Here is a 16390-nt window from a genome sequence, read left to right as displayed (position 1 = left end):
GTAAGAGGGTGATCCAGAAAAATGTACCATAAAATCAAGGAAGGGGGATGTTCTCAAAATGCATTACACAGTAAGATCATGGACAATAAAATCGGACAGTCAACAAGTCAAATTTTATTATGTTTTACGATGTGGTCAGTGGGGCGAAAGCAATTGTATAGTCAAAAACACAATTCTGACATTCACCACCCATTTCAAACGTTAAGTCACACAAGACATCAAAACTAGCTTTGACGACATATGAGCTACAGTACCGACCAGACCCAACCTGACACCAAAGCAATCCCAGAAAGCAGTCCCCGGGACTGCTTTGTATCTGCTCTGGGACTGCTGTGGGACTGCCCTGGGACCGCTATGGGACTGCTCTGGGACTGCTATGAAAAGCAGTCCCTAGCAGTCCCAGCTGCCCCTGGGACTGCTTTCTGGGACTGCTTTGTTCACTCATGTGTGAAAAAGGTTCTGAGTGACATGATAGCTCCGCCCCCTTGTGTATTCTGAATTTGCAGGCTCCTTGTTGTTTTGTTTACTTGCAGCAGAGAGGAGTTTAAACTGTTTAATAAACAAGGATTTCTTACATTCTTTTAATAAGTAGAGATTATTATAGTTAATTGATATTTTCAAGGACTGTATATTTACACAAATTAATGTGTATTTAGAATAAATTAAAAAAAAAATAAAGTTGATAAATAAGGAATTCATGAGAAAGTTTTTATCCCTAAAAATAAACTACAAGTTTATGAGAAAAAATAGCTACATGTGGGCCTTTTTTAATTATTTAATGTTAAATTTTAATATATACTCAAAATTTGCATTGGTACTAATTAAAAATAATCATTACAGTTAGATATAAGATGTCTTTTATAAAAAATGCTACACATTTTATAAGGACCACGCTAAAAAAAGAGTATTCTGTGTAACCCTCAAATAAAACCCGACAATTTATTAAATGACCATGAAATAAAATTATGCTACAATTCTCCCATAACATAAACTATGTGAATAATCATTGGGGGAATTAATGAATTACTGGTAGCTTTTAATTAATAAACAAGTGTTTAAATGAGTACATGTATATTTATTTTTAAAAAATGAAAATACCGGGAATTGATTTATTTCTTTTTTGTTTTGCTAGTGTTTACCTGACCGATTAATGTTTATAAGATGGTATCAACACCCACTGTTTCAATCGCCTTTGGGCAGAAAAATCGATACATGTTATTTGGGTATTTGTATCAGTGTTACACATCATTGAACATGCTGGTAAACAATGACCCTAATTTCAATTTCTTAAATGTGAAAAAAAGTGATAAATGAAATGTGTTTAAATTTCTATCGGGTTTAATTAATTTTGAACATAATCTGAAGCTTCCATTCTGGTGATTTACAGATGTACACTCTAACATTTACAAATAAAACACTTAAAACTGAGTTTTATAGAACTAGGCATTAACGATAATTAAATTGACATGTCAGTAAAAATAATGACTGAAAAATAATACTTGGCAAAATTAACAAAGAATATGTTTACAAGCCCAAATGCTTAAGAAAACTCTAACTTTATAGTATCCCGATAGTCTAAATTGGCCATATAATGATAAGATCTATTTAGATCTAAAGCTTCTTCTGGTGGAAAATATTTAATTCACGTTTAATTTTCTGTATAAAAAATAAATATGGGAACCAGTATCAATCACAAAGAATTATTAATATACCCAAGAATTGTGATTAAATATTCATGTTCAGTGTAATTCATATATGTACATGTAAGTGTGAAAGCCTTCTTCCTCCAATAAATATGATTAATAATTATTTCATTTTTCATGCGCGAACATGTTCTGTTCATAAATGACCTTCGCGTACATGTAAGGATTCCTGGCATACTACCCAGAGTCAATTTCTACTGCCTTTTATAGTTCTATTGTTTATTGGAAATCTCATTTCTGAAGTCAGCCTCCGCCCATTAAATTAATAAACCCCACCCACTGGGACTGCTGGGACTGCTTTCTGGGACTGCTGGGACTGCTCTCTGGGACTGCTGGGACTGCTGGGACCGCTCTGGGACTGCTGTGGGACTGCTCTGGGAACTCCCGCTGTGGGACTGCTTTAGCAGTCCCAGAAAGCAGTCCCCGGACTGCTCTGGGACTGCTTTGTGTCAGGTTGGGTCTGGTCGGTACTGTAGGTTACGGAGCTCGTCAGAGCTTACTTAAGACCTTGTGTAATTTTTGAGGAAAGACATTGCATACAGTATTTTCTTGTGTTTTTTCAATAAGATTTCTATAATCCCAAACCCTTTTATGTTTCATGTTATTTATTTATTTGCCATTATTGCCTGCAAAGGAATTCTGGAAGGTTTCACACAATAATTTGCTTGAAGTATGTACAGATTTTGTTGGATCCGCAATTATTATATCTGTCTATGTTTGGTTAATTTGTTACTATTATATCACGCATGAATATCTTCAATAAAGTAGTTCACAATGGCTGTGCTCTTGTCATAACACCAATCTATCCAGAGTTGTCGTTCCCGCTACGCTCCCACATAACACCCCTCGTCAACGCTTGTTTTACAAGATTCTTGGAAAAATTGTAAATGATTAAATAATGTATTAATAGTTGTTTATAATTATATTTCTTATCGGAAAACAATATTTATTTTAATTTGTTACACCTTAAAAGGATTTTTAAATTAAGATTTTAATTTTTCCTACGCAAAATAGTTCCCTTAAAACTTTGAAAATATGTCGTTTTGAGGGAATATAAGTTTGAAATAAATGATGAATTATCATTTTTATAAATAATTACAATAATTAATTACTATTTTAACTTCAAATTTTCACCGTTTAAAATTTGTTCAAAAATCTTGTACAACGAGCGTTGACAGAGGTGTTGTGAGCGTAGCGAAAGACAACTCTGGTTAGAGAATGGTCGTAACACATGTGCTCATGCTAGAGTAGCACAAACACAAAAGATTTCATTTGGAATTACCTTTTTTGATGAAATATTAGTCTATTGAGCTACACTCGCTAGCCTATAATTAATCATAACTGCAATGCACATGTAGATTAAGTTATTTTAATAAGCCAAAGCATCCATGCATAGACCAAAATTTTAAAGGTTCTTAAAAAGTGAAAGTTTAAAATAAATGCATGTGTTCAATCCCTTCCAAATCTGAAAAATGAAGCCTTTGGAGAGTTTCATTGCTGGAGTCAGTATTCTGCTTCTGAATGGCTTTGTATGTACTAATCAAAGCATATAATCACATTTTATATAACTTTTTTATAGGGAACACTGGAAGATGGCACAAAATTTGACAGCAGCTTAGACAGAAATGAACCATTCAAGTTCACCCTTGGGTCAGGACAGGTGATCAAAGGCTGGGACCAGGGACTTCTGGGGAGGTGATAGAACTCAGTGTGATCCACAGTAAAAAGTCCCAATCTCAGAGACATCAGGAGGCATTTCATCCAATTCATACATGTAACTAAGTAACAATAAATTCATTTTTAAATTTTATATTGCTTAAATGCAATGTAAGCATACAAGTTCACTTGTGATAAGAATTTCAAGAAAATTTTAATAAAATTGATAAATTTTCAGGATGTGTGAAGGAGAGAAGAGGAAGCTGGTGATCCCGTCTGACATGGGGTACGGAGACCGGGAGCTCCACCCAAGATCCCGCGTAAGTCAATAAATAGCTCGTTACAGTACAAGATCCCGCGTAAGTCAATAAATAGCTCGTTACAGTACAAGATCCCGCGTCAGTCAATAAATAGCTCGTATTGTTTACAAGATCCCGTGTAAGTCAATAAATAGCTCGTTACTGTACAAGATCCCACGTAAGTCAATAAATAGCTCGTTACAGTACAAGATCCCGCGTAAGTCAATAAATAGCTCGTATTGTTTACAAGATCCCGTGTAAGTCAATAAATAGCTCGTTACTGTACAAGATCCCACGTTAGTCAATAAATAGCTCGTTACAGTACAAGATCCCCGCATAAGTAAATAAATAGCTCGTATTGTTTACAAGATCCCGCATAAGTCAATGAATAGCTCGTATTGTTTACAAGATCCCGCGTAAGTCAATAAATAGCTCATATTGTTTACAAGATCCCGCATATTAAGTAAATAAATAGCTCGCATTGTTTACAAGATCCCCGCATAAGTAAATAAAAGCTCGCATTGTTTACAAGATCCCGCGTAAGTAAATAAATAGCTCGTTACGTTCATAAGATCCCCGCATAAGTAAATAAATATCTCGTTACATTTACAAGATCCCGGTATAAGTAAATAAATAGCTCGTTACATTTACAAGATCCCGAATATAAGTAAATAACTAGCTCGTTATTATGTTTACAAGATCTTCGTTAGTAAATAAATAGCTCGTTACATTTACAAGATTTCTCGTAAATAAACAAATAGCTCGTTATTATGTTTACAAGATCTTTGTTAGTAAATAAATAGCTCGTAACGTTTACAAGGTCCCTTGTAAGTAAATAAATTAAATCATTTATTTGCGAGAAGTTCATTTTTAGCCTAATTATGCTTTTAACTTCTTTTGGAGGTGAGAAACTTCGGCTAATTCAACTACAATGCTAAATGTCTTGTACATGTACACATAATAGAGAATATTAGTAAATGTTCTGATTGAAATCTACACTGTTCAAAAGTCTATTTCTTCAAAATCTTGTACACGCTAAATATAATACATTTACTGTAAATCCATTCCCAAGAATTGCATTAGACTAAGCATAGATGTACTATTGAGTAGATTATTAAGTATGGAATTCTGTCTCACCTACAGTTAATATTTGTTGAGGTGAGCTTTGTAATCTCTGAAAACCTATTTTATTTTTTTGTACCAACATTATTTTTTGACCTTATGACCTCTTGAGTTTTGAAATAAACTTTAACTTGGCCATTAGCTGGCGTTCTGGGCATCTGAGTGTTTTATTAGCACATCTTATTATACTATAGATTGCAAAACATACGCCATGATTTCATTATTGTGTAATTTTGCGAGAAGCACCAACATCGCAAATTAAAATTATTTGCTTTCGGTTTTTAAAATGCTGAAATCAAATGTACAAATATCTCTTTAATAACCATCCACTTAGAAATTATTGATCTGGCTATTTGACGTTCAATAACCAAAAATAACCATTTCGTGATAATAAGGAATGTAAAGTTACTGTAGAATAATACTAGATACAGTAAATCTTGGTTATAACAAAGTCACTTGGACCTATGGAATTACTTCGCTTTATATGTAATTTGCTATATCCATACATGTATAAGGAAGTCATTAAATTTATATAGCTGGTAATCCAAGAATCCGTGTTCGTACTAAACGAGTTTTGCTGTATAAAGTGAATAACAATCTAATTAAAATTAGATGTTAGATCCTCTCACATACTTGCTATACTAGCATCTAACAACATGCCATAGAGGGTCACGTCAGATGTCAAATTCTATCAACCAATTAAATTGTTGCCTGCAAAATCATTGTATATTAATTTTGTTGGCGTAATCGAAGTGAATAAATAACTATAGAGTTGTTCCGAATTTGACCTTTGACGTGACCCTCTATGGGTGAATAATCCAGATCTCACAAGTTCCAAAGATACAACATTCTGCATTGGACAATGTAACATTTAGAACACCTTAATTTATTAAAAGGAAGAATTAAGGCAAAAAAAAAAAATTAATTTCTTGGTTCTCAGGCCCTCCCTCATCTCTTCCAAGGGTTCCTCATTGACCCTTTTTATTGCTAAATCAATAAAATATAAACAACAAATCACCTCCCTCATCATTTTTTGAGGTTTTGTACAATGTAAAAAGCTGCCTCCTCATGTTTTGGGGGCAATAAAAAAGAAAAAAAAATGCCTCCCTCCCTCATCATATTTCTTGAAAAAAAGGCCTGAGAACCAAGTAATTAACTTTGCATGGCCGAATGTTTACATCCTATTTAGTATTAGGCAAGATCTCAGAGTACACTGCTTCTGGATTAGACGAGTTTACCTTTATAATTATGTAAAATAATGGGTTTTTTTAATGTGCCTGACCAAAACATTTCTTAATGAATTTAAAAGGTCATACTTTTAATTTTTTTTCTTTTCAGCCAAAGCTGTACTTATATTTGAGGTGGAACTTCTAGGAATCGAGAGAAATGATGAACTCTAAAAAAAATGCAGTGCTAATTTATCAACCAGTGGCTTTATCATGTAGCTTTCTAAATATGTGATTATTCATTTTTGTCTCTTTGAGAGTGGAAGTCTTCAGTTTTGTAGATGAATAGAGAGAATGTGTGATTAGATTGTCTTAAATTTTCATTTATCTCTGTTGTCAAAGTGTTGAAATATTATTCTTCATTTTGTACCATGGGAATTAAATTTGTATTTAAAAGTTTACCAAAATTAAAGACTTAACAATTTATTTATAGCTTTATCATATTTACCAAGGACAACTTTGTAATCTTTAGTTACAGTTAACTATGAAATTAATCCAGAAACAGTATAACTGTGTGGAGCACAGGTGCTTGACGTTTTTAACCTTTCTCTTTATAAATAAAAAATTTCCCTACTGTTTATTATTATAGAAGGGAAATTTTTTATTGATAAAGAGAAAGGTTAAAAACGTCAAGCGCCTGTGGTGTGGAGCATAATATCCAACTCAGAAACTGATGTCATGGTACATAGTATAACCATCTGGAGCAAATATCCAACCCAGAAATTGCTGACATGGTACACAGTATAAGTTTTGTGGAGTTATTCAACCCACAAACTGATGACACAGCTACACAAAATGATAATGTGGAGCAAACCGATGTCATTTTATACTGTAACTGGCAGGGGGAAGGATGTGAGCAGATCAGATCAGATTGGGATTTGAACCTGGGTCATTGGAATCTCAAGTCAGGTGCTCTAACAACTTAATCCCTGTTGAGATTTTGCTATATATTTGGACTGAAATTCCAACGCGACGGTGTCAGTCCAAAAATCTAGCTTAGCAGAATCTCAACAAGGATTACTAACAACTAAGCTATCAATCTTGCCACTGGCTGCGATCAAACCTATCTATCCTTTACATTCTTCCTCCCTCTATACAGGTATTTGCCCCTGAAGACACCAACCTAGGTTCTTCCCTGGCGTCTGTCTTCATTCACTGTCAGGGCATGACACGGCACCAAATATCGTAAATCTGGAAATTTTTGCGTTGATTTTATTTTGCGAATTTGGGTCAAAATGCTGTTATTAATTTTTATGTTTCAAAATTTTGCGAATGACCACTGCTTTGTTGTCATTTTCTTATTGGTAATTTATTTTTAAGAAAAATATTTTTGGGAATGCAATGAACTCGCAAATTTGCTTAAAATTTATCTACAGCAAAATTTCCAGATTTATTGTATATGTATATCAGGAGACGAAAAATGTGAATGGATCAGATTAGGATTTGAACTTAGAAATTTTTGCCAGGTGCTTTACCAACTGAAATTTCTGGCAAGCAGGGATTGAACCCATGTGATCCTCACAACACAGTATGATGATGTGGATCAAATATCAAACCTAAAAACTGATGACATAGTATATACATGGTATTTTTTTTACATATCAAAAATTCATTGAAAATTGTTTTATTTTATAAATAAAAAGTGAAAGATTAATAATCATCGATCCCAAAAGCTTTCTCATATTTAGCGAATAATAAATTCTAAATTTATGACTATAACAGAGTCGGTCACACCGACAGCCACAGATCATCAGATCAAACATTACACGTCATGTCTGTTAAATCTCCCGCGCCCGCTAACTAGATATGATATGGCTCTTTGGATCAAGCTCCTCTATCATGATATATAATTTCCAAAAAAATTTGGTATTTTCATGGTGCAGTAGTTATAGAGCTTCTGTTCTGATGTTGAGATCAGTGCATTGGATAATACTGTATAAGTACAGTTGAACTTTGGTACTAGTATCTCAAACTCCAATATCTCAAATACCATGGATATGTCGAAGTGATTTGGAAGTCCCAACTACATATTCTTTAAACATTCGATATCTCAAATCCCCAGTTATCTCAAAGTTTTTTCTCAGTCCCATCAGGTTCAAGATAACAAAGTTGGACTGTATTATCATTATATATGACAGTAACTTGATCCAAGGGACTATATCACATCGGGTTGATCCACAAGTCCAGATCATCAGGTCAAACGAGACGTGAAGCATCAATTTTTGAAAGAATTTTTAATGTGAAAGAAAAAAATGTTGCATTTACTTTGTACTATGTCATCTGTTTCAGAGAGAGGAGATATGGATTCCGAAAATCAGTGTTGTGATCCGGAAAGTTGGATCACAATGCCACATGATTATGTTAATTTGATCAACTCAACACAGTTGGGTATACATAAAACAAACCAAGGTCCCATGTCCCATGAAGATCCCTCACAGCTCAATGGTTCTTGGTGCCTATTATAGATATATATTGTATGCAGGGAAATTTTTGTCCTCGTTTTAATTTTGCCCTCTTTATAATTAGGGCAAATTCAAAATGGGGCGAGTTCAAAGAACACAGCATTATTTTGTAAACAGAACTAAGACTGGGCAAGTTTAAAACAGGGCAAAATTCTTTGCAAGTGCAAAAATGAAATCTCTAAAGGTGAAAATAACCCTGTATACAGTATATTCAAATGATGGTGTCTCCAAGTGAGTGAAAAATCTTAAAAATTTGGACAAATATTGATCCATTGAGTTTATCTTATGGCCATGACATGTGCTTATAATTATTTGGTTAAATGTCATACCTCAAGAACCAGTTATCCTTTAAAGAAGAATTAAGTATCGGGTTCTATTTAATACAGTATAAAACACTTATAGGGAAGAGCTGGTGATGGACAATTTTGCTTCTCTGTAAGCCTAATTTGTTTTAACAGGTGTTAAGATAAAAATACATTCTTATAATCATGCAGAATAAAAATCACTTCACTCTAAGTCTAAGCATCATTCCATTATAAGTGTGTTTGCTAACAGCTTGTTTTACCGTGATCAACTATGAAATCCTTAGAACAATTATTTTTACATTTCAAACCAGTGGCAATCTAATCAAAATTAGATGTTAGATCTGTTCGCATACTTGCTACACTAACATCTAACAACATCCCATAGAAGGTCACGTCAAAGATCAAATTCTGAACAACTCTAGACTTATTAGCTTCAACAAATATACGATGATTTTGCAGGCAAAGATTTGATTGGTTAAAAGAATGTGAACTCTGATGTGACTTTCTTTTGGATGATGTTAGATGTTTAATGTAGCAAGTATGTGAGCGGATCTAACATCTAATTTTAATTAAATTGAACCATTGGTAAAAATAATTAAAACACAAGCAAATAAATGAGATTGACTTTTATATAAATTTTCTCTTTAATGACATGCATTCAATCTGAAATCACACATTTTTAACACTAGCTCACATATACGTATAATTCTTGCTGTACCACAAAACTAGGTTATCTCCCCTCTCTGGAAGTCATGGAAAAAAATAACACATCTCCAAGATAATGCTTAAAAAGCACCAAAGCAGTGGTGGGTTTTTATACAGTTCTAATTAATTCTGTGAATTTATTGAAGTCTGCTAGACTTCCAAGAAGGGGGTTTTATCTACCAAGGTTACATATCTCTTCTACAGATATTGTCAATACATTGTACATTATGTATCCTCTTTATTATTTCAGAATTATTGCTTTCAAATTATTACAGTTTAAATATTTAAATATCATAAACATACTACTGGTATGGGACAAGAAAAAAAATTCAAAATTCAGGTGCATAATTTGATATGTTTGGTGGGGGGTGGGGTGGGGTGGGGGGTGGGGGGGGTTGTTACTTGAAGAGTCAATTGGGAAATACTTTTTTACTTGAAGAGTCAATTGGGAAATACTTTTTTTTTTATACTTTTGGATTCTTTGAAAGGAACTCAGTATTTATTCAGGAGAATCTTAACTCAACATGATTTCTGTCCAAAATGTTTTTTTTTCATTTAAATCATAATTTCTTTTGAAATATCATAAAACATCTATTTAAAGTACCATGAGTATGGCAATATTAATCTGTCCGGTTTGGAAATTCATAATAGTCCCATCTGATTTTGCTGACATGAAATTAAAAAAAAAATACTTTTAATATTGATGAAAATAAATGTATTCCCTAAAAAGTTACTAATATTCCATTATTATCAGTATTAAATGCATGGACTTAAAATTACGTTGTGTATGACAAAATATGACACCTAAGTTGTAGAAAAGCAAGATGCAGTTAATATCAGTCGATATGAATTCATACCATAATCATACAAACTTCAAACTATCAGACACACAAAATGGGTGAAGTATGACAACTATGAAGTAAAAGATTAGAATCACTTTCATAAAATCTTTCACTTTCATCCACACTATAACAATGACACTTCTGAAAATTTCCTAATTTTCTTTGAGGACAGCCAGCCAGACAAAATCATACACGTAAAACTGGAGAACGGTAAAAACAAGAAATCAGCGTGGGGTTAAAAAGGGATTCTGTGACGCATGTAAAACATAAAGATTGAAAAAAATACCATGGCAGCACTCTATATAAAATCTGTAGACCCTTCCCAGTAGTTCATCACATAGAGGTCCTTTTACTTATTGCTACACAAGTCTATAAAGCAACAACTTCATCTTCCAAGAAAAAATTACCACATTCTTCTTCCACTTTATAGCAATGTTTTTTTTCTCTCTCTTTAAATCATTTTGCATATTTGTTTGAAAAAAAAAATGAAACTAATGGCTGCCTTGTTAATACTGCAGCCTACATAATATTCAAATATAAACAAAACACATTGGTTAATGCCGTCAGTGGGCGGAGCTAACGACTCAAGAATCAGGGTCAAGCCTCTGGAATGACGTTCCTAAGTGTCTCGTAGGTTTCACCATCTTTTCCCGCGCTTCTCTTCGCCCGTCCTCTTTGTGATCAAATTCGCAATTGTGAAGTTCCGGCAAACGATGCAGAGAACAGAATACATAATCTGTAATAGAAGCCATGATTTAATTAGCTTGTTGTAATGGGAACACAAGCTTAATGAAGTATGTAAAAAAAAAAAAAAATCAATACAAGTGCAACTATTGTCTAACACATACATGTACAATGTATGTAATCTTAATACTTATATTGATGTTAAGTAAATTACCCTATTACATCTGCTGATTTTTATGAATTACTAGTAGATAAATTTAAATCTAATAGTATTAGCCCAATATATCAGTATACTGATATAATATCTGATCGGTATCAGTAGATATCAATATACTAAATAGATGATTATCAGTAGATATCAATTTACTGATATATCATAACCCACTGATCAGTATCATTATACTGAAAGATAAAATATCAGTAGATATTGGTACACTTTACATTAATATTAAAACACATACATATCAATATCAGTAGATATCAGTACACATAATACATATCAATATCAGTAGATATCAGTCCACTGACATATGACCCCGCTATACTGACCACATTTACATCTGCCAATCTGCCTCTGAGCCAGCTCCAGCTTACATTTACACTGGTAACAGCGTTTCTTATTTTTCTGTCCTTTTTCTGGCGTTGACTCCGGAGTTTCCGTTTCTTTGTCCACTTCTGATATATCACTGCAAAAGTGTTGTAAACATGATATTTTAATTTTTTAAAAGTACAATTAATAATCATTTGGATGCTCTTGGAAATCATTAAACAAAATTTTTTTTTCAGAAATTGTAACATTAAAAAATCTAATGAAAAAAAATAGATCAAATTGCTAAATTGCTCAATTTATGGATCATCATCTGACAAAAACTTGATTTCTGCATCAAATAATGTGTATCTATTGTTTACGTACCGTTTAACCCCCCTTTTCTCAGGGGTATCCGGAGCTGGTGAATTGGAGGAAGACTGGGGAGGGGGGGATCCGGTTTCTGAGGGAGTGTTTTCAGAACTTTGTTCAGAATCCTTGGTTTCCTTAGAAACACTAGAGTCTTTTAAGCTCTCACTTATTAACTGCTGGGAAGAACAGGGCTGTGATTGGCTCTCTGTGAGAGAACTGCTGTTACTTTTGCCTCCCTCCAGACTTATGCTATGGCTGGTTTGTTTTGCACCCTCCATATGACTGTGTCCACTTTGTTTCATCTGTCTGGCAGTTTCTAAGGAAAAAAAACAATACAGATTTTACAAATCAATACTTAACAAAATACAATATACAGTTATATTACTCTCTATCAGAAAAGCCTATATCGTTAGTAATTTTTCTTGATATAATTTGAAAGTTGTTACTTGCTAATCCAGTCCTAACCTAAATTTGATAAATTATGGTAAAGTTATTACATTTCTTTTCCCCCCAAAAATTGCTGAAATATTGTTGACTCGGCTTAAAACAATATCAATCAACATTTGTATTAAAATGTAAACCTTCGGTAGGAAATCAAATTTATACAGTGATGGCAGTGACAATTCCTGTCATTATTAAGATAAAATTAAAAACCTTCCTTCTCAAAATGGAATTAAAACAAGGAATCTGTGAGCGAATGCTCACTAGTAAACCCCCACTCTGATGTAAATAAGCACCATCATGTTAATATACTGTTTACACAAGTTCAATTACAGGCAGATGAAGTTGACATGAGATTCATATCAAAATTAATACCACCATATGGCATGCCTCAACAAAGAGTGTACTAAAATTTCAAGCATCTGCTATGATATGTATGAAATGGACAGACGCAGAGACAAACAGGAAGTTGACATCAGATTTAAACAAAAATCTATCCAACCGTATGACATACCTCAGAGAAGATTTTGTTAAAATTTCAAGCATCTACATTGAGTAGTTGCTGAGAAAACTGCGACAAAAATTTGTTATGTATGAAATGGATAGACGCACAGACAAACAGGAAGTTGACATCGGATTTAAACAAAAATGTATCCCACCATATGGCATGCCTCAGAGAAGATTGTTTTAAAATTTCAAGCATCTACATTGAGTAGTTGCTGAGAAAACTGTGACGAAAATTTGTTATGTATGAAACGGACAGACGCACAGACAAACAGGAAGTTGACATCGGATTTGAACAAAAATGTATCCCACCATATGGCATGCCTCAGAGAAAATTGTGTTAAAATTTGAAGCATCTACGATGAGTAGTTGCTGAGAAAACTGCGATGAAAATTTGTTATGTATGAAAAGGACAGACGCACAGACAAACAGGAAGTTGACATCGATTTTGAACAAAAATGTATCCCACCATATGGTATGCCTCAGAGAAGATTGTGTTAAAATTTGAAGCATCTACGATGAGTAGTTGCTGAGAAAACTGCGATGAAAATTTGTTACAGATGGACACACAGACAGACACACAAGGGTAAAACAGTATACCCCCCTCTCCTTCGGAGCGGGGGTATAACTACAGACTGAAGCAAGACTTGGAAATGCTTTATCTACTTTTATATACATAATGTGACTTTGATGCATGTTTTATCTGTCAAGCCATGAACTTCATCAATTCATTATTTGTAGCCATTGTTGGAAAATTCTTCTTACAAATATAAATTGCTGTGACAAAACAAGCTGTATTTGATATGATGCTGAAGTCTCTTTTCGTGTGACAACCAAGCATGGAGAAACTTCACGTCTTCTGATCAATGCAAGATAGCAGAATCGGTATCGGGTAAACTATTTTTACCTTATTTTTAAATATCATATTATGATTCAAGGAAACAAAGCTACCAAAAGGATAACCGTAACGTATACTGATCCATGAATTGCTCCCCAACTCACAAAATTAATCTCATGGATTATTATGACCATTGTTTGTTTTTCATGTGAGCACTGAGGGTATTTTCTACTGTGATAATAATTTTCAATGAGACAATTCAGGCATTTTTTTCAGTGACCACGCATTTTTCAATGTGACAATACAAGCATTTTTTCATTGTGCCAAACCCAGGTTTTGACAAATCAGTTTGACAATGCAGACATTTTTCAGTGTAACTTGCAATTTCTGTGACAATTTTTGTTTTCTCCTGGAATACAAACCTGGAGAAATGAGATGATCTGGTGTAGTCTGTAATGCATCATTGGTTTTCTCTATGTGTGCTGAAACAGTAACAATCAGAATTCTGAAGCTGTACTTCATGAAGTTTGTTAAAAAAAAATAATATGAGCATTGATCATTTTCTGCTTCATAATAGAAATTAAAAAGAAATGAACAGAGCTCCAGATAATTTTTTACCCTAAAGTGTATTTACTCCCTGATTTTCAAATCAATGCAGATTTTGATTTTCATTAAAATGATTACAGATTATTTTGTTTATAATGTTTGACGTTTATTTTAATTTTGAGCTTGTACTTGAAGTTCAAGTTTTGAAGAAGGAAAAAACGTTAAAATTCGGTTACTGTATTTATTTAAATAAATTTTTCAAATACCAACAAGACTTTCTGTTGTTTTTTTTGACAAGGAAGATTGTACAGTAGGTCAAGGTCAAGGTACCATAGAGTCAGAGAACTTTTCCTTCATTTAAGATATTGTATCAAGAGTAAACCGAGAGAGAAAAGAATCTTCGTTAATATGGCAAGTTGAGAGAGATGAAAAATTGGCTATGAACCCATAAGAATAAAATAAAATATACCAAGTGTATAGTCTTTCTACATAGAAATTGATTTTTATCTAAATCTCTTGATATGGAGATCGTCGTCGTCAATACTAGAATATTCCTGGTCACTAAAAGGATTTTTAATCTGTACATCGTTTTGAGAAAAATCAAACACGGAGTTAACCTCTATTCGTATCGTTAAGTAAGTCGTACCTGTATTTTTCAAATTGTTGTATGCAGTACTTTTGTGATGTGATGCGTATCTATGATTGCTAATGCATAATTGTACGCTCTATTTTAATTTTCAATGCATAATATGTAAAATTTAATGCGTATTTACGCAAATACGCACCTTATCTGGAGCTCTGAATGAAGATATTTTTAAGATATGATAATACCCGTAAATAACACATTTTTTTTTTTAATTTTAGCATTTGCAAGAACAAGTAGATTCACATATGATGTAAACTGATACTTGTTAATTAGAATTTTACTGATAACACTTCAGTTTATGTTAATTAAGTCTTACACAAAAACCTACATTTGTAACATTGTGAACAAAGGCCAAGGGTACTGGAAGACCTGCAAATATAAACAAAGTTAATAGCAAATAAACTCATATTCACACAAATACAAAAAACTATATAGTCTAAGCTCTCATTATGAGCCAAGATGAGGAGTATTTGTCCTTCAGTAACATAATGCAAAAAAGAATAGTTTTATTCACCATGTTGAAAGAAGATCATAATAATCATAATACAAGAAAATCATAATAAAAAATAAATACATGATATGAAAAAAACTGATATCATTAGACTATAAAAATCCCAATGTAAACAATGATTGCATAATCAGATATTATGATATGTCAATATATATAGTACACATTTATTCATCTCCGTGTTGGGGTTAGTCTTGAAAATGCATTTTATCGCAAACTCTCCCCCTAGCACCATTTCTGTCTTTTGACGGGCGGTGGTAACACGTAATCACCCTGCAACAAGAGCAGGCCTACCCCAACTTGTGTCATGAGGAATTGATCTGATAAATTTGATTGATAAAGCTACAAGCCCGGATGTTCAAGTATTTTTCATCCTTAAATAAAAACTAAAACGTATCAACTTGTTGTATCACACTATTTCTTTTCACTATTCTGCAAAATAGTTGAATTATGGGCGCAGATTCAACAAAACAAGTCCCAACCCACACCAATAAAATCCTAGCGACCCAGACCTGTCCGAGATCAGCTTTCGTCACGGTGGTGATTCAGACTCTTCTGCGTGATACCCCCAAAATCCACACGGACAGCGGGGCTGGTCGTTACTCTTCGATTTCTCCATCACCTATTCCGGTACCATGGGAAATATTCCTTTTCAGGGAATTTTCTCCTAGTGACAGAATGACAATCGACAGCTGGTTGTTGTCAGTTCGAGGCTGTAAAATACTTCCGGTTCAAGGTTCATTTCTTTTTCAAAATCTGAGTTACTTCCCTTAGACCATTATATCACGATTTGGAAATATTTTAGGCCAAGTCTAAGAGTAGGACATTCCCAAGCAAAATAAATAAATAAATAAATAAATAAATAAATAAATAAATAAATAAATAAATAAATAAATAAATAAACTAGAGCCGAGCTCGTTGCAAAGCAACGAGTAGGTCTTCCGTTGGAGCTGTGGACAGGAAGTACAGACCTTGGGTCAAGGTTACTGCACTTTCTAATGTGAA

At 33.5% G+C, this 16390-nt stretch overlaps 1 protein-coding gene and 1 pseudogene across 1 annotated transcript; one reads left to right on the top strand and one right to left on the bottom strand.

Annotated features, from left to right (window-relative positions):
• The first annotated feature begins 4 nt into the window (after positions 1–4).
• LOC134277447 (peptidyl-prolyl cis-trans isomerase FKBP2-like) lies at positions 5–6432 on the top strand (annotated as a pseudogene).
• Positions 6433–10797: 4365 nt separating this feature from the next.
• On the bottom strand, positions 10798–16124 carry LOC134277446 (AN1-type zinc finger protein 3-like). Its single transcript, XM_062759785.1, has 6 exons — positions 15952–16124; positions 15206–15246; positions 14108–14167; positions 11918–12218; positions 11554–11690; positions 10798–11056 (listed from the first exon to the last, which is right to left on the bottom strand). The coding sequence occupies exons 1-6, from the start codon at positions 16002–16004 to the stop codon at positions 10905–10907; spliced, it is 744 nt and encodes a 247-aa protein (XP_062615769.1). The 5' UTR covers positions 16005–16124; the 3' UTR covers positions 10798–10904.
• Between the last annotated feature and the right edge of the window lie 266 nt (positions 16125–16390).

Source organism: Saccostrea cucullata, unplaced genomic scaffold (assembly GCF_032062105.1).
Source record: "Saccostrea cucullata isolate Sc308-1 unplaced genomic scaffold, CSIRO_AGI_Scuc_v1 ctg6630, whole genome shotgun sequence".
NCBI classification, from domain to species: Eukaryota; Metazoa; Mollusca; class Bivalvia; order Ostreida; family Ostreidae; genus Saccostrea; species Saccostrea cuccullata.
Note: the sequence above shows the minus strand (reverse complement) of the source record. Positions and strands in the feature narration are given on the sequence as shown.